General features: G+C 40.9%; 2 protein-coding genes and 1 long non-coding RNA gene across 5 annotated transcripts in view; 2 read left to right on the top strand and 1 right to left on the bottom strand.

Moving 5' to 3' along the window:
- Positions 1-1,067: 1,067 nt before the first annotated feature.
- MRPL39 (mitochondrial ribosomal protein L39) lies at positions 1,068-11,431 on the bottom strand. The gene is made up of 10 exons (XM_064410865.1): positions 11,167-11,431; positions 9,652-9,858; positions 9,280-9,419; positions 8,522-8,621; positions 7,193-7,260; positions 5,821-5,933; positions 4,257-4,322; positions 2,895-3,048; positions 1,861-1,908; positions 1,068-1,204 (listed from the first exon to the last, which is right to left on the bottom strand). Exons 1-10 carry the CDS (start codon positions 11,414-11,416, stop codon positions 1,118-1,120), a joined length of 1,233 nt encoding a protein of 410 aa, XP_064266935.1. The 5' UTR covers positions 11,417-11,431; the 3' UTR covers positions 1,068-1,117.
- Positions 11,432-11,491: 60 nt separating this feature from the next.
- Positions 11,492-15,901, top strand: LOC135294924 (uncharacterized). Its single transcript, XR_010356902.1, has 3 exons — positions 11,492-11,781; positions 14,993-15,168; positions 15,706-15,901. It is a non-coding gene; the product is annotated as an uncharacterized LOC135294924 (long non-coding RNA).
- Positions 15,902-18,671: 2,770 nt separating this feature from the next.
- The window catches only part of JAM2 (junctional adhesion molecule 2), a 41,858-nt gene continuing 36,088 nt past the window's right edge, over positions 18,672-24,441 (top strand). For all 3 annotated transcript variants that reach the window (XM_064410858.1, XM_064410859.1, XM_064410857.1), the window contains exon 1: positions 18,672-18,996. In XM_064410858.1, the coding sequence (XP_064266928.1) occupies positions 18,687-18,996 (310 nt within the window). In that variant the 5' untranslated portion in view covers positions 18,672-18,686. The remainder of the gene's footprint in view (positions 18,997-24,441) is intronic.

The raw sequence follows: 24,441 nt of genomic DNA, 5'->3' as shown, positions 1-24,441 counted from the left end.
CCAACCAAGCAAAACTAAAAGAAAACCACAACAAAACCCAAACAACAAAAACAGCAAACTTCTGTGTTTCTTCTTCAACAGCACCAGAACAACAGGTTCAAAGCCCAAGTACACTCCAGCAAGTTCAATTCAATGAAAATATACAGAATGTGTAAATGCATATGCGTGCATTGAAGGTAAACTTTGAATCAATAATCTTATTTAAAAAATAAGCATCTGGTACCATTATAGACTGTCCTCTGCAACATTACTCAAGAGGAAAAAAACCCATCCCTTTTCCAAGTATCCTGAGAAGACATGGGTTATACCTAAATGTATTTTACTGAACTCACTTTACCCTGCTCTCACAAAACTGCGGTGTCAACTGATTAGGAATAGTTAATGTGATGCAGTTAATGGTAAAAATAATAATTGGGATGAAATTCAGAGAAAATATTTTCACTTCAAAAAGTAATCAAAATTTCCTCTGGTATAATGAGAACAGTTCTAATGAGTTAGGGATGAAAATACAAAACATCAGAAAACATCATCTAACAAAACCCCCTTGCAAAATTTAATTGAAATCACCATATTCAAATATCAAACAAAGAAAATGCATAATAAATCTTAGTACACTAGGGATCAAAGTAATGAACTAAATTCTTGGTATTATTCTGGAAAATTATCTTTAACAGCACTTGTGCAGTAGAAAGAAATCATTAAACTCCAAGAACTTCCTGGCTTTTACATTCTACTATTTTTGTATTGGTAAAGCAATGGCAATTATACTTTTACATACTTTTAAGGGTATCTTTTTAAGATACTATTTGTCTCAACTTTTGGTTGCAGTAGGCACCAACGTATGGATGGACACATGCAATTACTGTTGTCAAGGTAAGGTCAGGGGCAACTTGCAAGTTACTGCAGATTAAAAATTAACTTCCTTCCACCCGCCCTTTTTTTCTTTAGGGAAACCTTTAAAGTGGACTGAAATATTTTGAATATACCTGTGTTTATACTTGTCTATGATTTACGTCACAGAATTCAAATTAATTACCCAAGACATTTTTGTAAGAGGCAGCAACAAGTCATGTAAAAAGACACATTTTATTATGTACATTTAGAGGTTCAACTTAATTTAAACTGATACAGGTTTTGCTTCTTCAGTTCCATCTTTTGCCTCAAGACATTGTTCTGCTGTTTCCAAATAATCTTCTTCAGTTACCTGCAGAAAGATATCAATTTTGTTATATTTTTTTAAATTATTTCACTCTCCTTTATCCTGAAAATACTCCCCTCATACTGTCACTGTAACAAGAAAGGACAATCTACAAAGACTATTATCTTCTCCAAAATTAAACAACCTGAAGAACAAGAATATTCAAACTAAGTTCAGGGAAGATGCCATGGGGAAGGCTCAGAACATATCATGGCTAACAAGTTTCAGAAGACATGAAGTACATTTTTTTCTGTCTCTTGCCAAACAAGTAAAATTATTGATCGAAAGGCTCTACAACAGCTGGTCTTTAATTCTTACAAAGACTTCCTATGTTTAAATATGTCTTGATAGTGGTTATTTGGTTATATGTGGGTTATAATATCTTACAGTTCCATTTACCTTGAAGTATCTTTTAATTGCACAAATCATATCAATGAAATAGTGTATGTTTTTTAAATGGTGCAATGCTTTATAATAACAGACCTCAAAAAAGGTGCTAGCACGTCCTGTAATAGATTTCTGATTTCCATTCACCTGTGAATGTTTCCATTCTTAAAGATATGTTCTTGAGTATACTACCTACCTCTAATCATTCAAAGTGTCCTCTATCAGAGCATACTTTTGTATTTGGTAACCTGTACTTCACCTCTAGTGAGACTTACCAGCCTCTTTGATCTTTCCAGCAGTTTGTGCCACACGGTGTGGTGAGCCTGTGTGAAATGTGATTAAATTATGTTAGCAGAGGTAAAGAATAATCTTATCATAGAATAGATTTGACAAATGTATAGAAATGATGGCACAAAACCACAATAATGCCCAGTTTAAATGTTCTAACAACTTATAATTTTGGTGTCCAATTTGCCCATATTCATGTGGGAGACTTGAATAAATGTCTACCCACCACATGCCCCATCCCTGAAGTGTTCATGGCCAGGTTGAAGGGAGCCTTGAGCAGCCTGGTCCAGTGGAAGGTGCCCTCCCCATGGAAGGGGAATTGGAACTGTATGAACTTTAAGGTCCCACCATTTTATGGTTCTATGATTCACCCACTGCGTGGAATCCTTGAGGAATTAATTGGCAAAAAAGGGAAATATGCTTAGGAAGGGAACACAGAGATCAGCTGAGGAACCCTTGAAAACTTCCCCAGCTAAGACAATAGTGCTAGATCATAAGGTCAAAATCATGAAAGTCAACACAAATGGGAATAAAGACTTCTGCCTCCACCTTCAGTTCTTTGTTCAAGACTCATTAGAGCTAGGACATTTTTCATTGTTGCTGCCTTTTACTTTGATGTCATGAAATTCTTTGAATGGGGTATTTATTAGGTGTATAAATACAAAGTTCTGCTCTTTTAAGCACTGTCAGTAGCCTAGATATCAAAAGACTGGCATGCACAACTTAGGCAAGCAGAATGAAATATCCATGCAGGAATTATACAACCAAAACAACACCTTCCATACTGAAAAATAACATCGTGGGCCCTCTCAAACTTTTCTATTTCTGACTGCACATCCACAACTGTTTCAGGAAAATGAACCCCAAATATCCAACACAGTCACCATTACGGGCCCTCCCTTTCTACGGCTCTCAACTATGAATTCCATTTAGCTACCAACAGAGCACCTAACCAAAATGGAAACAACGGTAAAATGCTCTAATTTAAAGAAGGAAAAACTGTGCAAAATGGATTGCTTACCCTCAAATGGACTGGCAAGGACACACCCTGGAATCTCCTTATCAATTCAGACTGGTCAGTCTGAAGATTATGGGCTGCTGTTATCTCATACTGGAAACAGAAACTTGTCCTTGGAATATGAGGACCTTCACTAACATCTACAAAGTCACCAAACCTGGGGAGATGAAAAAAACCCAGTTTACATGCCAAATACATTTGGAGCGAAATACAAGGAGATTAGGTTTTATTTTTGATTAGCAAATTCCAATTAACAGAAAGAAAGTCCACATAAATCCCAAACCAAATCTAAACAAATCTCCAGCTCAGCATTTTTAAGTTTCCTAAACCAAAAGTACAGGTCACACAATTTCCTTAAATGAACTTAGAAAATTTAAACCTCAAGTCTAGGAAAGGATCTTAGGTTTAAAAAGTCTTTGATGCCATGTTGGCTCTACAATTGGGATAACTGTCATTCACCAGAAAAAGATTTGTCTCCAAGATCACCTGTTTTCCACAGTACAGTGTTTACAACCTGCACAGGTATTTCCCTTCCCAGTTCTTGGAAAAATGCAAATCAATTAAGAAAAGAGAGACAGCATAGTACAGCAAAGAAATACTGAGAATGAACCTCTCCCAAAAGCAATAGGTAAGCCCATTTTCCCCTTTACTGAGCAGATCAGAGTGGGAGGAAGGAAAGAATGACACAACATTGTTCTAAAATTTCAAGGACCACCACTGTAAAAACATCGTTCCTTTAGATAGATGATGCTCCTTAAGGTGGAGCAAAAACAAATTAGGAACTCTTTAGACATCTTCACAACCAAATATCCTACAATAGCCTAAGACAGAGAATTGCCTAAGATACAGGCAATTATCCTGCCTCCAGACTAAGAACTCTGCATCTTACACTGTATCCCCAGGATGCTGTTCTGTTCTCATCTCCACCACTACAAAGCAGCAGATTGCAAGTTAGGAAGATCTTGACAACTTTGAAAGAAAAATCCGTTATATAATGCTAACTCTTGCTTTCAAACCAGTATTTGGTTTGTGTTTTATTTAGCCTGTCAAGCTCTAGAGATTTATTTTGTTTTCATGTAAAAGCACTGAAAACAGTAAGACTTCTCTGGCACTTACCACCCTTAACATAACAAGAAATAGAAACATTGGATCACAAAGTATCACAAAATAATGGTTATATTTAAAAAAACAAGCAAAGAAACCACACTAGCAACTTTAGACACACCACAGACAGTAATGAATACAAGTGATCTTTAAATTTAAAACCATCCCAAGTAACTGGCTTTTCTCACTTGCAGAGAGTACATGCAATATACCCAAATGTCCCAGTGAATCATTACAGAATGGGAGGGCAGTTTTGCTTACCTATGTAATGGTACAATTCCTTCCATATTCTGTGCAGCTTTTCTTTCTATCATCTCCATTTTGTATCTGGACGAGGAAAAAAAAATTTAAAAATCCTCACCTTTAACACCTTGCTCTTATAAGAGCACTTCAGAAACTAATTTAATTCATTTAAAATGCCTAAAAATCCTGCTTGTATTTATGTGAGCTTTGAGATTAGTTTAAATTCCTAATGAGAACACATACTGATGTGCTTCATTAACAGACCCGTTAGTTAACCTCAGTTCATGGAAAAATTACAGAGATTTTACTGAGCACTACTGAAAGGCACTTTAAAAATAGTGCAATCATCAGGCACAGTCAACATGGGATCCCGAGACAGGATGTTTGGGAATGATTTAATGCTGTGCTGGGAGGCAGCTCAAACTGGACACCAGGAAGCATTTCCTTAGGAGATGGTGCTCAAACACTGAACAGGCTTCTTGGAGAGGCAGTCGATGCCCCAAACCTGTCACTGATTAAGAGACATCTGGACAATGCCTTTAATAACTTGCTGTAACTTGTCAGCCCCACATCAGTCAGGCAGCTGAACTAGGTGGTTGTTGTAGGTCCCTTCCCACTGAAACATCTACTCCAGTCTATTCTGTGCATATTTTATAGGAGGGCTATGCTCCCACAGCAGTTTTATTCAGAAAGCTACAATGGACCTACTACTACTACAAATAAGAGTTTTTCAGGTCACCTGTAAGACTAGAAGTCACCATGACACCACCTAAACTGACCTGATGCAATGTGTAGCCCTTAACAGTAATACAGGGAAGTAAGCATTCTCTGTGGTTTCTATACACAATATAAAAGTACCATCAAAAGTCAGCTCCCACCTACTGTCAGTGCAGCCAACAAAGTGGAGATGATGATACCTATGTCACATTAAAATTACTTTCAGCATTAAGATAAAAAATTTGCTATTTTCCAACTTTAGCTTCATTGTAGTTTAATTTTGGTTCACAAAATGATAAATTATTTCTCATTTTCTCCTGCATCTCTCCAAATGCCAAAAAGCTGTGGACCAGAAACATGGCTGAGGTAGTTTTCTCCACAAAGAAGACAGGAGGTTTTGAACAAACCTTTTTTTCATAGCACAGACCAAAGTATTTTATCTATTTTCCCCTGCACAATTCAAAAACTGCATTTCATTAAATCTTCATTTGAAGATACCAGGACATGAAAAATATACATTTCTTTAAATATGGAAGCCTTTCAGAAAAGGCTAACCACCAAAGTTTCAATTTAATAGTAGTTGAATCTTGAAGCTCACTAGTGAACAAAAGAAGCCTCAGTCTTTCAGTTTGTCACAAAACTACATCCAGTAGAGGTGCCTGGTGTTGGCCTCTGAAGAGAACAAGAACTAAGTTGGTGTGAGTAAGTTGGTGGGAAGAGAATGGAGACAGGCTCATTCAGAGCAGGGGGAGAAGTACATTCTTACTTCACCCATCACATCTTATTTTAGATTTATAAAACCAAGCAGAGATTTGACTTGATTTGGAATTGTCCCCTTGAGAGACAGGCAAATTCAGACACTCACTTATTATGCTGAAACATTTCACGTGCTACTTTTGCTTCAACATGCAGTGTTTCAAAGGGCAGGTCTTGATGGATCAGCTTTTTGGCATCCCTTGTAAGAGAACGGAAGTTGTCCTAATAAAAGAACACAAAAACTGTAACCACCTTCTCACAGCTGTAGTGAGCAGATAAAGCACGGCAAACACTAAATATTAGTCGAAGCAACACAGATCATCTACTATAAACCCTAAATACAGTAATTTTACTGCAAGAGTGTCTTACTATTATCTTAAGAGCACTACAGATCATCACTGTTTTAATGGACAGAATCAATGTCCAGTCATTTCAATGAGAAATAGGCATTTTTCAATCAAAAACAATATAGATTAATTAAACTGCCCACGTAGGCAGTTTAATACAAGGTTTTCACTACATGGTACTACATACACAGTCTTGCTACTGTTGAATACTCATCTACAAATCTTGTTTCCCAGAGTAGTGTCTTCACTTATAAATAAGCTCTATTATGATAGATCAAAGCTAAAAAAAGGTACTAAACATTTAATAAATAAAAATTTGTCACCTTGAACCAGAGTCTGAGGTGCTGCGTAATTCAGATTTACTCGTAAATAAGAAATTGTTATGAGGTGGAATTACATTTAAAATGTCATGTAGAAAATATTTCTAATTAAATTACTTCAGCTACAAGATCATATTGAAGAAAAATTCTGCATTGTACCAATTTGCTTTGCTGGCCATACACCTCTCTGCTGGTTTTTGGGCACAAGAACAAGAATGGGCCCCAGATGGGTAAAACATTTGTGATCACAAATGGTTCTGAGATTTAGAGCATTCAGATTATAAGATTTATTGCAGAGCATGAAACATAACCAAGCTATTAAGGAGAGCTGCAGCTGAATGTGCTCGCAAATTAGATTCAACAGCAAACTGATTGTGCTGCAAACCCCCAGAAAATATGCTTTATACACACTTTTATTTTCAGAGACTCTACTCACACAAAGACTGTGGCTGCATCTACATTACCAGGCAAGAGTAGCTGAGGAGGAACAGATCTGTACAGTAACAAATATGGCACTGCGGCCCCAACAGCTCTATCTATGTTTCTGAACTTGTACCCCAGACTAGAATTTTTCTCTAGCTCCAGAAACCTAAAGCCTGAAAGCATGTGGAAGACAGCACAAGGTTTATTTTTGTCTGAAAGGAAATGTGAGAGCACTCTGTCAGAGCACCAGTGTGTGGTAAATGCAGAGATCAGCTCCCAAAGACTACTCTTTGGGAAAAAAGCTCTGTCTCTTCTCCCCAATCAAAAAAGAACAACTGGACAAGGACACAAGATATAGAACTTTTTGGGTTTATGCGTGAAAAGCGCTTACGTTTGTTGGTTTCCAGTCATTCAGTTTACTGTCCAAAACCACATCGTAACAGAAAGCTCCAGAGATCACTGCAATTCCAATCCAAAGATAAAAAGATTCATGTTTGTAACAAAGTATGCATTTCACAATCATACCATATTCTTACAACAAAATAAATTAGAAGAAAAAGAAAACCAGAATTACTTCTAGAAATTCATCATAAAACAAGTTTTCAGCTCTGATTATACTGTAAAATGACAGATTGAACTTGTGTTGTTTTAATTTCATTTCACTGAATTAGAAAGTAATTAGAAAGGAGTTTTAATGCAATGTCAGTGTAACAGAATCCCAATAAAGAGGGGAAAAAATAAACTGCTTCTAAAAACTGCATCTAACACTGCAGAAAAAAAATAAAACCACTCACTTCAAAAATACTTCACTGTTTTTCCATCATATGCCACATACAATAAATGAGAGATATTAAATTATAAAGAGGATTTTTTTGCATAGAGAAATCAGACAATATTACAGCTGTTTATCCATGACACAAGCAATGCACAAATTTCTGGTAAAGACAACACAAGTTTATCTGGCAGTTGTTAGTACACTCTTTTGTGGATATTGAGTAATGGCTATTTAGAAATCACATCTATGAACCCAGTAAGATCACACTATTTCTATACATGCAGTATAATGATATAGCTAAGTATATCCAAGATTATTCCAAATTCTGGTAGAACTGAAATATTTACCTGTTCTTATCAATCACAACAAATGCTAAAATTGCTAAAAAGAGTAGCAGTTATAGCACTCCACATAACCAGCAACCAACCTTCTCATATATTAAATGTATAATTAAGCAGGTTTTGTTACTGAAACAACCTCTTCCCTTGAGTATTTTCTCACTTTTCGAAATCTTAAATCAGATCATGGATGAGCAGAAGTTGTTACTAAGCTTGTTTGTACCTCAATAATCTTCCAATTTGGTGTAGACATTGTCATTTTTAGAAACTCAAGTGATGGACAAGGTTATGCAGTTATTAGATCAAATTCCACAGAAACACGTCTCATCACATCTAGAAACCTTGCTCATGTCACTTCACAATACAGATTTTTAGTTACTAATTTCAGCTGAAATACTAAGTGGTCTGAAACCCAGTTTTCTGAACGTTAATAACAAAATTGTTTTAAGTGTGGTTATTATAAATTAAAGGCAACTACAACAGCATGTAATACACATTCCAATGCTAAGTACCATCAGTCATTGGAAATAATGTTTTTCTAAGTTTGGTTATTAAACACTAGTTTGAGAAGCAGCAGAAGACAATCAATATAGAACACTTTTGTCACCTGGCACTTCTGGAGCTTTAACGAGGTTGACAGAGTACTCATCCTTGAACGCTCGCTTTAGCACACACGCCATGATCATGGCACAGGAACGCCAGTACGCCTGCAAAGAGAATTTCAGAACAGGAATTTAATGCCTAGAAGATTTTTTAATTCCAAAAAAATCCCCCAAAAACTTAACTGGATGATGCACAAACCTAGTTGTCAACCCAAGCATTCCACCCCTGGAAGTGTTCAAGGCCAGGCTGGACAGGGCTATGAGTGACCTGGGCTAGTGGAAGGCATCCCTGCCCATGGCATGAGGTGGAACTGGATGAGCTTCTAATGCCCCTTCCAACCCAAGCTTTTCCATGATTCTATGATTACTTTCTTTCTATGATTACTTTCTTAAACTTCTATTCAGAGATGATTCTCCAAACAGAATAAAATTAAAAAATCAAAACTGCACTTAGAATGCAAGCCAGATGTAACCCTAGAGATATTTAAATCTGAAATCCCAGAATAATACAACAGTTGAAAGGAAAGCCAACAATTCACCCAGCCCACACACTAGTGCAGCTAATGATAGCCATGGCGCACCATTAAAAAGAGATTAAAAATGTCTTTAAAATGAACTTTAATGACAACAAAGTTCAAGAAAGCAGACAGGCATGGAACTGGAAGGTGCACACAGAATCAAGAGGTCATAATTAGGGCCACCTGCAATGAGACAAGGTACAGAGAACCAGGGTCACCTACAACAGGACAAGGTAATAATTTACCTTGTTTACTTCCTCTGGATCTTCATCTTTGAAGGTAAGGAACTGAATTTCACATGATTTGGTCAGGGGTCTGTACATGTCCCAGATTTCACCATCCACAAAAGCCAGAACAGAGTTCTTGCAATGCCATTCACTTAAATCTAAAGAAAATTTTAGAAAAAAAGTAATCTGAAGTATTAGTTAGTTATTGACCACATTTTTCAGGATCTGCAGTTCAGACTGCTGCATTTCTAACAACTGCAAGTCTCCTATTTGTAGATGACCTGGAAGGGTGAACTGTGAAACAAGCCTCCAAACAATTTAACTGTTTCTATTTCAATTGGCAGCACTACATCCACCCTGAGGGGCTAGGTCAGAAGTCCATCCACTTACGCATGGCACAGTTATACGGGGTAGACAGAGCCTTGTTCATGACAAACACACTGCCAGTGTGCTGCTTCCCGGTGTATTTCACTTCAATTTTCTCAATCCGTGGGTGAAGAGACAATTGTCTCTCCTTCTCTTTGGTGAAGAGCTCATTACGCATCCGAACCACCTCATCAGGTGTCAGCTGAGAGCAGGCTGGTGTGGAGATGTACCCTGTGACAGCAGAGACACTGAGTAAGCAATAATCCTGGAGAAAGCAATCCTGGGGTGAGCCCAGCAGAGCATCCCCCTCAGGAGGAAAGCCTGAGGGAGCCGGGGCTGCTCAGCCTCAAGAGGAGATGACTGACAGGGGACCTCATCAGTGTCTGTCAGCGCCTGCAGGGAGGGGCCAGAGCAGGGACCAGGCTCTGCTCAGTGGTGCCCAGCAATGGGACAAGGGACAGAAACAGTTGCACAGAAGTTCCACATGAACATGAAGAATTTTCCTGTAGTAACCAAGCACTGGAACAGATCGCCCAGAGAGGGTGTGGAGTCTCCCTAACTGAAGATATTCCAGAACCATCTGGATGCAATCCTGTGCCATGTGCTCTGGGATGATCCTACTTGAGCAGAGAGGTTGGACCAGCTGGCCCACTGTGGTCCCTTCCAATCTCAACCATTCTGTGACCCATCCTGAGTTTTCAAAGCCTCTTTATAAGGTTTTGGTTTCTACAGCACTACCGATCACCCACCATGTTTTTTATTATATTTTTTATTATATTTTATATTATTGTCTCAATATGTACAAGGTAGCACTTTTGCAGCTCCAGCAAGTGGCCACGCTGGGCCCCTGCACTGCCTGCCCAAAGTCACAACAGGACACTGAGGCAAGAAAAGGGGTCAAAAAGATGATGAGGGGTCTCAAGCACCTCTCTTGTGAGGAGGGACCGCAGGAGCTGGGCCTGTTTAGTTTGGAGAGGAAACGACTGAAAGGGAATCTCATTAACGCATATAAATATCTGAAATAATGCATATAAATATCTCAAAGGTGGGTGCCAAGAGGTTGGTGCCAGACTCCTTTCAGTAGTGACCAGCAACAGGATGAGAAACAATGGCCATAAACTAAAACACGAGAAGTTTCGCTTCAACACGAAGAAGAAATTCTTTCCGTGGAGAGGGGCAGAGCACTGGAATAAGCTGCCCTGGCAGGGTGTGGAGTATCTCCCTGGAGACATTCCAAATCCACCTGGATATGTGTCACCTGCTCGTGGTGACCCTGCCCTGGCAGGACTGGATGATCTCCAGAAGTCTCTTCCAACCCTAACTACTCTGGGTAGTTGGTCTTTTGCAAAGGTTAATGTCGCTCCCTGGCTGCAAAGGCCCTTCCCTCAGACAGGCCAGCTCCCCCGCGGCCTAATAAGGGCACCTCAGCCCCTGAAAGCACCGCGGCAGTACGAGCCCGAGCCCGGCCCCGCCCCGCACTCCCGGCTCCCGGCTCCCGGCTCCCTCCCGCACTCCCGGCCCCCTCCCTCCCTCACTCACGTCTGGCGGCCCGCAGCCCGCGGGCGGCCCAGGGCGCGGCCATGCTCTCGCAGCCGCGGTGCCTCCTCCCCGCGCTCCGCCCGCAACACCGGCCGCGGCCGCGCCGTTCCGCCGCCGTGCCGCGCGCGGCCGCCGGGCGCGCCCTGGTGCCGCTGTCAGCGCCGAGGCACGGAACGGGCCCTGCCTTGGACGGGACCCGCTTATGACACTCTTGTGACAGTCTCACCCCGCTGGGTGACAGGCTGGACATTCCTCGGCCCTGTGCTCATGCAAAGCCCCGTGGGCAGCAGGGCAGGGAGGGGATTCTGCCCCTCTGCCCCGCTCTGCTCAGACCCCACCTGCAGGGCTGCATCCAGCTCTGGGCTCCCAGCACAGCAAGGACAGGGACCTGCTGGAGCCAGGCCAGAGCAGGCACCGAGGGGATGGGGGGCTGGAACACCTCCTGGATTAAGGCAGGCTAAGAGATCTGGGGCTGTTCCGCTGGAAAAGAGAAAGCTTTAGGGTGTCCTAATTGTGGCCTTCCGGCACCTGCAGAAAACTTGCAGAAAAGATAAGCAATTGTCACTACAATTCTGTAGTGACAGAAGAAGGAAAAATGGCCTGAATTGAAAGAGAGTAGGTTCACATGAGATATAAGGAAAACATTCTTTCCTGTGAGGGTGGTGAGGCCCTGGTACAGGTTGTTCAGAGAACTGTGGCTGCCTCATCCCTGGAATTGTTCATAGCCAGGGTGGATGGGGCTTGGAGCAACCTGGTTTACTGAATGGTGTCCCTGTCCGTGAAACTAGATGACCTTCAAGGCCCCTTCCAACCCAAACTATTCTGTGAATCTATGACTGTGATTGCAGTCCAGCTCCTGGCCCTGCACAGGACAACCCCAAGAATCCCACCACCATGTGCCTGAGACAGAGGTTGTGGCACTGAATGCAAGGTTGCTAAAGTGATACCGTTTGCAGGATGAGTACTGCTGAAAGATAATGTTTTATTCATATGATTAACATTATTTCTTTTACTACTCTTCCTGCACGAGCAAAGTGAGAGCAGTAATCCATGGCCAGAAGCAGAAAAAGCCTTGTAAGACAACATGCAGTGTAACTACATCTTATGAGGTGTATTCTTCATAACACCATAGAATTATAGAATCATGGAATCATTGAAGTTGGAAAAGACCTCCAAGACCATCAAGTCCAATCTTTAACTGAATACCACTACATTGACTAAATCATATGACAAAGTACCACATCTACTTATTTTCTAAACACTACCACCACTTCTCTGTGCATCCCATTTCAATACTTTACAACCCTTCTGTGAAAAATTTGAGCTCTGCCATCCAGGCATGCTTTTACCTAGTGAGCAGTAAAGCATTATGAACACTGTGGCAAAATAATTCTGAATTCTCCACCAGCAGCATTGTGGCTAATGCACTGTCCACTGTTGCTTAAGCTGAATTCTGTCCCACAATGCCATCCTATGTGATGGATCATTTTTGGAAATGTACCTTTAATTGCTACTGAGCTGCCTACTCAGTGGCAGTAATCTTGAAAGTTCAGTTAAAAAAAAAAAAAGTAAAAGGCATTGATTCTGTACTTTGCAAATCAAATATAAACTCATACAAAACATTCCAGAAAATGAAGGTGGGCTGTAGGGGGTTACACTGAAAAACACGACTGAGAACAAGTAATTTGTATTGCTCTTTACTTGTTCTACCCTCACATTTTCTGTCCTTCTTGGTTCAGGTTTGGCAGTCCCAGTAGATATTAAATATTTTAACAGTTTAATAGCAATACAGTGTTCTATCACTACTCTAGTCCATTGCATTACAGCCTGGCAACTAATCCATGGCATGCTGTGTCTTTAAACAGCCATCAATGACAGCTGGGAGAAAAAAAAAAAAGTATCTGAAAATATTTTTTTGCTTCTTTTCTCAAAAATATACTTGCTCACTTAGTTTTTAGTTTCAAATTACAAAACAAGCAGATAATTTGTCAGATAAATCAGGGTTTTTTCCCCCAGATGTGAGTTAAAATAATTCACATGAAGCAGCTATAAAAAATAATAAAAAGCCACAGAACTGAAAAGGAGACAAGGCCTTCTGTAACCAGGGGAGTGGACAGGCATTAAAGCAATACCCCAGGACATTGTAACAAAACAGGTGTGGTGATAACTAAAATTGCAAAAGAAAAGAAGTGTCCCTTAAATTGGAAATATCAGCCTGTCTACACACTTACATATGGCTGCTGATTATTCTTTACACTAAAGGACAAGGTTTTCAAGCTGATAGATTCAGTGTACTGCAGGCTGGCAGTCAAAGCTGCACAAAAAGTGCATAGTGCATCAGTCAATGGATTTTAGAAAAAAAAATTATGATATGGATTGTAAAAAAGACATATTGGCAATTGAGCTAAATTAAATGGAGTCTGTTTTAGCAGTTTTACAAAATACTATTCCATCAATTTGTTCCTTAGCTATGCCTGGAGTCACATCAGAATGGTCACTTCACAGCTGTGTGCTACTGTATTCAGCATTTATTAAAGCAAATATATGTGACAACAATGTAGTGTGCTTAGAAAAAAGATGTGTACAGAGATCTTATGCACAGGCTATGGCACCAAATCTCAAATGGCATCTCTGACCATCTCAAACATAACATTTCTCTTTTTAGAAAATATGAAAAAATCTGTTTCCTCTTCATTAAAAATATGGTAAAATATTCAAAGGTATCTTCTTGATCAAAGCCTGAACCTTGTGAGTTCCAACAACAGTAAGCTCTCAACTGTCCATATAAAGAATGATAGGCATGCTTATGCACAGAATTACTTTTTTTTCCTGTGTCTTTCATTTTCTCCCTTTGGGGCTCCATATTCTACATCTTCCCCACTGCTACTATTACAATTATCAGGCACAGTTATCAGCAAACTTGCTGGGTTATCTTTTATTATAGATGAACCAAGAGACACTAAAACATTTAAAGCACAATCGTGGTAGGAAAGCACAGGAAGAAAAAGGAAAAGCAGCACAGAACTGTAATCCTTTATGCTTTGACTGGCATTTCACTCTGCAGACAAAAGAACAGCTACTCCCAGATCATCAGACATCTATACTACCTGCTTATCAACAGGATAAAAATATGTGCTTTCTTACATGGAATGAGGGTTGCATTATTTAATCTACTTAAATTCAATGAGTAAACTTGAGATATGCCTGAATGTGACTGACTGGGGAAACACTGTCTTTCATTAAATTTTTTTTCTAAAGTTATTTTTAATGACAGTGCAGGGATGAACATTCATTATCTCTCCTGCAACTATCTTCTAGTCTGGCATATGTAAGCCATAACAAAGAAGAGATTCCATAGAAATTAGCATCTTACTCTTCAAGGTGCTAATTAAACAACCAGTTTTCTTCATGTACTGCACTGCTTTTGCCCCTCTTCTATGCAGGTGTTTGAGAAGAGGAATCAGTCATCTTCCTTGCTAATCTATCTGTGATAGGTGTTTGAGTATCTACATTGCAACACCTTTGCAACCAAATTTAGCAGTTCTAATTTGTTGTACTGATTTTTTGTTATTGTTATTTTACATCAAAGCTATTCTAGAAATCAACATGCAAATTGTAGAAGAATAAATCTAGAGAGATTTTGTTCCTCCTGAAAAATAAAATATATTTTGAGTGGAGAAATCATCAAAAGGAGAATTCTCATAACTTAATTTCTCTTGATTAATTTTTAGCATCCTACAGCTAGGAAAGATAAAATGTTTCCCAAGTGAAGAGCCAGAGGCTTATGGTCTTTCACAGAATTTTTACAAATTATTTTTCAAAACAGTTTTTCTGTTAGGTGAGGAGAACAGAATTCTTCGACAGTGTGTCACGGACTGAAGTGGTTCATGCCTTGAACATTGTTATGAAGGAGTTTTGCCCATTATAGCAAAAACTGCATAAAGAAGCGACAACCTCAGAAGCCCATCCCTCCTTCAAGATGCCTGACTGGAACTTTACACTGTGAGTTAAGCTGCCCAGACAAGAAAAATGCAACATTATATTCAATCATCTCAAGTCTGGGGGGAAACAAACAAGGCTGAGGGAAATGAATACATCCATAAGAAAGCCAAACCCAGCAGAGAACCAACCCCGTCTGGCTTTGGGGTGGGGAAGACCACAGCCCACAGAGGCTAGGTTTGCACAGACTCCCCACAACCAAGGGCTGAGGAGGAGGTTTCAGATGTGTGGTGTAACCTCTGGTCAGAAGCAGTGAACACCCATCCTCCCTTACACAAACCAGCCCAGCTGTGGAACCCCCAACAGGCCACATCCATGGGACATTCACATGGGAGGCAGCTGGGGGGGGGTGCATAATCCATCAAAGATCCTGAAAGTGTGCTCCAGAGACCTTGCACCACAGGACTGCATGGATGTAAAATGATGCAACAGATCCAGAGCCTGCTGCAAGAGACTGCCTCCTTCCAGGGGAGGTACCTGGGCATTCTCAGCTGGCCTGGCCTGAGTGTATATTAATCCATTGGATTCTATGCTTTTCAGGGGGGACCCTCACCACCAAGGCAACCTGCTGGAGAGGATCAACAGAACACTGGAATTCACAAAGTAGTGATACTTTCTTTGGTCTGTCTCTGTCACTCTCTGTCCCGCCACCTCTTTTCTATTCCTTTCTTTCTCTCTCTCCTTCTCTCTCTCTCTCTCTCTCTCTCTCTCTGTCTCTCTCATATTTATAATTAAATAAAACCCATATTATTGACATTGGCATATGGTCTTGTTTGCACCTTAATTCAAGCAGAGGCATTTCTAGTAATTTTAATTTTTGGACCGTAACAGAGTGATGCTGCAATAATAAAAGGTAAACTCATTATTAAAAGAGATTATCATTAGCACTTCACATTTGCAATAGAAATTTTCATTTAAAAAAGGAAGAATTCCATTGCAATGTAAGAATGTAGATTTATCTAAAATATTGCTTAATAAAATGAGGGCAGTCTTTCAATTTATTAATTCCTGGGATTGTTACAGAACATCCAAATCTTGAAATCATGTTGCAGTTACACTATATTTTTCAAGGCTTTTCTATACAAAGTACTTGACATACTAGATATACTAGCACAGCTATCTCAAAATAAGATAGCTATTCTTGACTAGCATTTTGTGTGCAGATGTTAATGATAGACTATTTTTATTATTCTAAAAAGGAGTGTCTATGGAAAGTTCTCCAAGAATAACTGTTAAACTTTGCATCTCAAACAAATCCTTCCATTTTGGGCTCTATGTGTTATTTAATGAAAACATTTCTACTCCAACTTTAAAAGGTAAAAAATATGGATAGCAGTCTTGTGCCCTTCTAATAAATACTTAACAGGATTTTTAAGAATACAATTGTTGAGCAAAGGACATAGATAAAAGCTGTATGTATTAAATTAACTATATGTATTGCAACCACTTTTCCAGTAATCCTGTAAATGCCTTCAAAATACTAACATTTAATTGCTGGTGTTTCCTGTAGTTGTATAAAGCAAGCAGAGAAACTATGATCAAGTCATTGCTGAAATAAAAGAAGGGAATGGAAAGAAAATATTAGCTGTACTAGAAAAAGTCAGAGAAATGTGGGGGAAACACTAGGAATTTGCTTCGCTTGCAAGAGAAACGAAATAGTGAACAGAAGAAAGGAACTTTAGTCTGACCTCATGCTTGTATAAAACCTTTTCATTTAAATGGATTTACTATAGTATAAGAGCTGTGTTAATGACTCACAGAATCACAGAAAGCTTTAGGTTGGAAGGAACCTTAAAGTCCATCTCATTCCACCCCCTGCCATGGGCAGGGACACCTTGCACTAGACCAGGTCACTCAGAGCCAACCCAGCCTTGAACACTTCCAGGGATGAGGCAGCCACAGCTGCTCTGGGCAATCCATGCATCATGCTCACTGTAAAGTATTTCTTCCACATGTGTAAACCTAAGTTTTCCCTCTTTCAGTTTGAACCCATTATTCCTTGTCCTATGACTACATTTTCTGATGAAGAATCCCTCTCCTGCCTCCCATCAGATACTTGAAAGCTGCTGGGAGTTATCCATGCAACCTTCTCTTTTCCAGGCTGAACAGCCCCAGATCTCTTAGCCTGCCTTAATCCAGGAGGTGTTCCAGCCCCCCATCCCCTTGGTGCCTGCTCTGGCCTGGCTCCAGCAGGTCCCTGTCCTTGCTGTGCTGGGAGCCCAGAGCTGGATGCAGCCCTGCAGGTGGGGTCTCAGCAGAGCGGGGCAGAGGGGCAGAATCCCCTCCCTGCCCTGCTGCCCACGGGGCTTTGGATGAACCCAGCACACGGGGGGTTTTTGGGCTCCCAGTACACACAGCCAGGACATGTTAATATTTCATCAACCATCAGTATTAATAACATCCTATCGCCTATCCTTTAATTCCATACTGCCATTTCCTAACATTCCCCATGTTTATAACTTTTCCACCAGACTCTTGGCATATTTAAATGCTATATCAAGAAAACATTTCCATCATTGTCTGACTAAATAGTAAAACAGCCCTCCTGAAATCAATGACCCTTTGTACTTGCCTAAAGCTATGATGGGCTGGGACACACCAAAAACTTTTCTGTTTTCAATGGAACAGTTTTGATTTTATTAAATGCATGTCATAATGCCAGTAACATATACTGAACATACATACATACATATATGTATGCAGATTTTTTAAAAGAAATATTACTTGTGTTCTGTATAGATTTTTTTCCATGTTCGAAATAAACTAAGAAGATTTTGCCATGAAGAGCATCATGGCATCCTACTTCTTTGCTCTCTGTTAAAATAGCTGTTAGAGATTTTATTTATAAATTATCTTGCTTCATTTTGTTGCTCTCTAACAAAATATAGCCGACATTGCTGTTCTGATTAACCAAAAAAAAAAATACTTGTGATACTTTTCTTGTTATAGAACTGCATTACATCAGTGGTAATGCATTTTTAAGATGTCACTGGAAACTACTCGGATACACTATTAACTGTCAAGATTAGTAATTTTCCTTGATTCATAAATTTAAAGAACCGTTACACCACCTGTATATTTAACAAAAAACTCTCCTAGTCTGGTATAAAATAATAACATAATAAAAATGTTTTGAAGGTCACCGTGTGACCCATCTCCTGCTGTAGGTGGGATTCTGTCCAATTCAGCTGTACAGAGAGGCACAAGGAGTCACTGTGACTTCTTTCGCCTTAAAACAGCGCCTCGCCCTCACATGGCTTTTTTTATTAGCCGGAATATCCAAATGTTTGTTCCGTGATTCCAGCCCGTTATCCCTACTTCCTCCCTGGGGGGATTTGCCTGAGGGAAACGCACCAACAGGGACAACGCTCTTCTTTGAGAAACCGAATCCTTTCCTAACGAAAAGTTTATTCTGTTGCAACAAATGTCCTTGAGTCTATGAAGATATCCCAGCTTAAAAATAAATTAATTAACAAAACGGAGAGGAGAACTTCTGGACTCAACACAGCACAGTCCCCGGGATGCGCGGGGGCATTGCGGGGGCGGCAGAGGAGAGGGATGCTCTCGGAGCCGCGGCTCCCCGCTCTGGAGCGGGCGGGCGGCCAGGGCACATCCCCGCCTCAAGCCCCGGCTCCTGCCTTCTGAGGAGCCGCCTCCTCGGACACGTTAAAAGTTTGGGGCGGCTCCGGCTCCGGAGGCGGCGGAGCACGGCGGGTTGCTGTGGCAGCTCGGCGGGCGCTGAGCCCCCGGCCCCGGGCACCGCCCCACGCCGCCGCCGCGGGAAGATGGCGAGCCGCCGTCTGCTGCTCCTTGTCCTGGGGCTCCTGAGCTGTAAGTGGCCGCGTCCCCGTCCCGCGGGGCCATGGCGAACCGCCGCCCCGGGCAGCTCCCCGGGCCTCCCGACCCGCTGCGGCGCTGGGCTGGGGGGGACGGTCCCCGCGAAATCCCCGTGGGGATGTTGAGGGGGATGGCTCCCGGAGGTGTCGCCTCCCCTCCCTCATCCCGGAGCGAGAGGAGCCAAGGCGCGTCTCCAAGAGCGAAAAGCAAACCAGCGCGTCCCCCGCCACGGCCGGGGCGGTGTGCGCTGATTCTTTCCATGTGTCTTTCCATGTTTTCGCGCAGATGTAACCTGTTTAAGGCCGGCCTGGTTGAGTGCAAGTCGGCGGCCGTGCAAACTTTAGGATGCGGGCTGCATAGTTTGTTTTTCTGATGGCCTTTGCAAGGTGAATGAACGAGGGGCGGGAGCGTGTTTTCTGTTGCCAGCACTGGCTGCTGCATCTTCGGAACAGACTTGAGTTTCCAGTATCTTTGTGGTCCTAACTCCTTAGGGAGTTAGTACCATAGTTAGTACCCCAAAAGGGTAAGGTTAGAATAAGTTGAGCAAAGATTCCCCAGCCGGAAAGCACACATAAATAATAGGAGAAAGGAGATTTGAGAGTACCATTGAATTAACACTACTGTTAGTAGTGCCAGTTGTCACTAAGGCTGTCACTTTCAGATCATGTCTTACAGTGCTTCTGTTCTACGGTTGTTTGTCTTACTGATGTTTGGGGAGAGGGCTGTACATGAAAATATTGTTTTGAAAAGACTTATGTCGCACTGTCTTCCAATGAAATGACCACCTAGGACCAGCCCAGGAAGGGTTTTCAATCCATTGTAGATGTGGAACATCCACGGTACTGATGCTGGGTATATTTTGAGGTTTACCTTTCATTTCTCTTAAGAGAATGTTACCCAACAGAAAGCTCTGTGTGTGTAAACTCCTTTTTTTTTTTTTTTTTTTTTTTTTCTGGAGTTCTGCAGTGGAGATACTTGAAGTTATGCATGTCTGATAGATCTTTGGCTTAGAATTTTTTTTTCCTCTCTTTTTTCTCCTACAAGATCTTATGGAAATGTTGGGCTGTTAAATGAACAGCTAGTGCAGAAATTTTCTTTCACATAGTAACTAATATTAATAATAATAAAAAACATGGTTTTCTCTCTTTTTTTTAATCTTCATTTCTTCTTAATTGCATGATATATCTGAGTAGGTGAAACTGCTGTGAATTTTTTTGGCGACAGGTTTCGGTGTGTTCAGGCTGCTCAGCCTTCTGGTTAGTCGTCTGTTGGCAGTGCTGCCTTTGACTGCTAAAGAAATGACAGAATGTGCAATACAGTGCATCAGAGTCTGGTGCCTACATTGTTATCAGACTTGGAGGTTTCTTCTTGGTGGGCTTTTTTCCCCTTCCTGTCCCAATTCCAAAGAAATACTAGATGGAAAGCAAGTTTACAAGCAAGGTGCTGATAAGAAGTATTTTCATTAAGAAATTGATTGTAGGTGCATGGGTGTGCAAATGCCTATTGTTTGTGGGAGCCAGAGGAAACCCAGGAAGAAATCTAGGCAACCAGAAGTCTGCTGCTGCTCCTGTGGCTGGAGTGTGTTTACGTGAACAGTAAGGCTGAGTAATTCAGGTGTCCAAGTCAGACATATGGGCTGAGCTGTTCCTTATGTGCTCTGGATGGTAGGGAATGGGCAGAAACTGGTGAGGAAAAGGAAGTAGTGGTTGATACCTCACAAGCAGCATAGGGGTTGGCCTCTTCTCCCAGGCAACCAGGAGGGAGGACACAGCCTCAGGCTGAGTCAGGAGGAGGACATCAGAAGAACATGGAAAGGGTTGTTAAGCATTGGAATGGGCACTCAGAGAGGTGGTAAGGTCACCATCCCTGGAAGTGCTCAAGAAACAGCTGGATGTGGCACTCAGTGCCCTAGTCTAGTTGTGAAGGTGGTGATTGGTCAAAGGTTGGACTCAATGAACTTAGAGATCTTTTCCAGCCTAAATGATTCTGCAATTCTGTGGTTAAATTGTGGAGGAGATATAAAGAACTTTCTTGGTAGCTGAGCTGCAGAAATCAAAAGCTGTGTAAGTTGGTCACAGGGCATCAGCATAGCCAAGGCAGATGATATTTGAATTGCTTTTAATTGAGAACTTGCTAAGAAGTATTCATGACCTTCAGAGACTGTATTTTCTGTGAGCTGATCTTACCTTCCACCTTTAATTTAGGGAAAGTAAGGGAGCTGGGAGTCTTTAATCATGTTCTCTCTCAGCACAAGCTTCTGGAATTGACACCTCAAAGTTGTAAAAGGTGCCACAACATAAGACTTATGAGCTCTGTTGGCAAGACAGAATATGTACAGAAATTGTTATTAATCATCATGGCTTCATGGGAGGAGATAGTATATACTGACCAAATGGCCTTTCTGAGAAGCATCTAGGTGTGATTTTTCTTAATATTAGTGCACATTGAAATTAGACTTCAGGTGGTGATGCTGGAAGCAAATGCAGTACAATATGTGTATGTGACGACAATGCAGAGGCAATAAATAGTAGTCTTACTAAATATTTGATGAAGCTCACTGGGGTAGTTTGAGCAGTAAGTAAGGTGATATTTTTTTTGTTTGTTTTGGCTCAAGAAAACCCCACTCCTTATTTCTCAGAAATCTTTCACTCAGATACAGAGATTCTAGACCAAAGAAGCGTTTTCCATTTATGACTGTGGTGAGACTGCACAAGATACCCATATGCTTCTAAAACTGACACAAATTGACATGATAGGCAAGACTACTTCTGTCTCTAAAAGGGTTACGTGCTTCTCTGTAGCTTATTTAATAACCTTTACAATTTCGCCCTCTTGCTTAGATCCTCTCGCCTCAGAAGAAACTGGCTGTGAGTTACTGGCACGTCTCTCAGAAATCATGGCTTTTGCTGCATTTCAGCAAGTCATGCTGTTTTCCTTAAACCTGGGCATGCTGCTTAGAACGGGCTCTGTATTCCTGACAGGGCTCAGCCACAAGTGTTGCTGCTCAGTCTCTCTCCTGTCTCTCTCCAGCAGAGAGGAGGCAGAGACATCTTCCTTGGTTGGCCCCATGGTATCATTCTTCTAGGTTGCTGGCCCCACAGACTACTCTTGGATGTGCAAAAGAGCAAATGAGGGTGGCTGTCTTCCCTCACTGTATAGAGGAGACAAGAAACATGCCTGGAAATGTTACATCAAGGCAGTTGCAATTCCTTGTTTCTTTTTTAAGGTGGACATTTGCAAGAGGAGGACTTGCTTTTGTTATTGCTTGGCCTCTGAGATCTTGTTTTCTCAGCTTTAAAGTTGCAACAAGTCTTTGTTCATGTTGTAGGATACATATTTCTGGCATCTCATGTGAATATCATAGGGCGTCTGGCATTAATAATGACAGTTAAACTACCACTGTGATTTGCAGATCTAATTGAGCCTGGATGAGATCTTCCCATGGGTTATTTAACTGAATTATACAAAGACATTTATGTGATTACTTCCTGTATTACACCTGTAATTCCTGCAGCCTGTTTTGGTAGCTGCCAGACTCTGCCTCAGAAACTGGCTGATGCCAGCGCAAATGATTTGGTGAGAATACAGAAGTAGTTGAATTTTTGGCATCATCTTTTCAGTTGATTGATTTAACAGAACACCTGGTTTCATCTTTCATGACCTAGAGCTACCAAACTTGTCTGTGTTCACTGACTAACCTCAAATGTTATTTGGGGTGTGTACAGACCTGTTTTTAAAGAAGTGAACTAAAAACATTACAGCAGACACTTACTCCCCTCCTCCAAGGGTACCCCAGGTGCTTTAATTTCTTCTCAAGTGCTGGTGGTCACTCGGGAGAAGTCCTCTTGTGAAGTATGGGACAATCTTCTTGTACATCTGATATTAGGAAAATTCAGTTTCCTCATAAATTCACGTGAGTAAATAGCAGTAGTGCTTCTTCACTGAAGATAGACAGCGACATGCACGTGAACCTTCTGCACTAGCAGTAAGCAAGCTTCCTTTGTTCAAGGTGGAATAGATTTGGGTTGGTGGTGCTTTTAGAGAGCCAGGAACAACTAGCAATGTAGTTCTGCAGCTGGGACGTAAACGTTTCCATCTGGTATGATCTACTTAGAATCCATCAACTCTCAAAATGTAATCCTCGTGTTGGACCACTTCTGAGGACACTTGCTCCTTGCACATGGTGAACCCTTTTAGGAACACTTTTCTTAAAGTAAGGCTTAGTGTCATACTTTCCCTTAGAAATGCTAGAGGTGACTCCAGTACAAATGCTTATGTAAAGGAAGGTTACTTAGAAAATAAATATCTTGTCTATTAAAGCAATTGAAGCACAAGGCAGACATATGTATTTGTCCTTGCAGACTGTTTGCCAGGGCCATATGGAATGACTAAACTCCCTTGAAGTTATATAACGGTATCAAGCAAAACAAAATTTGCATAAAATAGTGTCCTTGTGGATGTGTACAATGAGCTGTCTTACTGCTGTTTTTTCTTGTTTTGCTGGGTTTTTTTTCTCCACCATATTAACTTTGTGGCAGTTTTGCATATATGTGGGAAAAGAGATGGTTTACAAGTTCTTACTGTCTAGTTCAGGGGCTAGTTTAGTTCTAGTTCAGTACCACGGGGAGAGCACTTTAATGGAAACTGAGGGAAATGTTATGTAGAAGCTGTTTATATTGTTTCAAGTCATTCATTCTATTCCGGTTAGCTCACCCCCTCTCCTGTCCCACTTTTGTTAAGCTAACTTTGTTACAGTTTTACTTTCTAGCATGTCTTCTCCCATCCCCAGTACTTTTGAAAGAGCCATCAGTTTCAGCAAATATTTCTGCAGAAAAGCCTGTCACATCTTCCTCAAAGCACTGTGATTGTTCTGTAATTCAACTTCAGGAACTTAAAGCAAATATTATGGTGTCTTGTAATCAAGACAAATTATTTGTTTCCTTCATCTAAATGGGTTTTTTTTTAGAGAATGGAATATGTATTTCAAAGAATGAGACAGCAGATGAGGCTGGAGAAGCATCTGGATTATTGCCATTGCTTGAGCTCACCTGTATTTCCAAAGTCACTTTTTTTCCTGGAGGACTCCAACTCATTTTGTGACCTTTATGCTCACAATATATCATCAAGAACTCAAGTACTTACATAAAATTTCTTAAATCAGGAAGATAGTAAGCTTGGCAGCTGAACATCTGGTCCTGTTCACTTGTTGTTTTATAACACAGTGGGAGGTGGAGGAGCTTTTGGAGAAAGAAGAAGGGGGAAATGGCAATTTCTGAAAAGAGCAAGTCATAACAGTCATAGTTGTTGAACCACTAGTAAACCTTTCTGGTTAGTAAAAATTAAAGCAGGCATCCAGTTTCTCCCAAAGATTATTTGCAGGGGAAAACATGAAAAAAAAATCTGGTACTGAACCTTTTGAGCTATTCCTTTTTAGAAGTT

The sequence above is a fragment of the Passer domesticus genome, chromosome 2 (assembly GCF_036417665.1).
Source record: "Passer domesticus isolate bPasDom1 chromosome 2, bPasDom1.hap1, whole genome shotgun sequence".
In the NCBI taxonomy this organism is placed as follows: Eukaryota; Metazoa; Chordata; class Aves; order Passeriformes; family Passeridae; genus Passer; species Passer domesticus.
The sequence above is the reverse complement of the archived record's forward strand: the minus strand, read 5'-3'. Positions and strand labels throughout refer to the sequence as shown.

Excerpts from the sequence above, each read along its gene's own strand:
- MRPL39 (XM_064410865.1), bottom strand. The coding sequence starts at position 11,416 with ATGTCCAGCCTGTCACCCAGCGGGGTGAGACTGTCACAAGAGTGTCAT. Across the intron at positions 3,049-4,256 it reads GGAATTGTACCATTACATAG|GTTTGGTGACTTTGTAGATG; the intron begins GTAAGCAAAACT and ends TCATCTCCCCAG. Across the intron at positions 1,205-1,860 it reads TGGAAAGATCAAAGAGGCTG|GTAACTGAAGAAGATTATTT; the intron begins GTAAGTCTCACT and ends ATCTTTCTGCAG.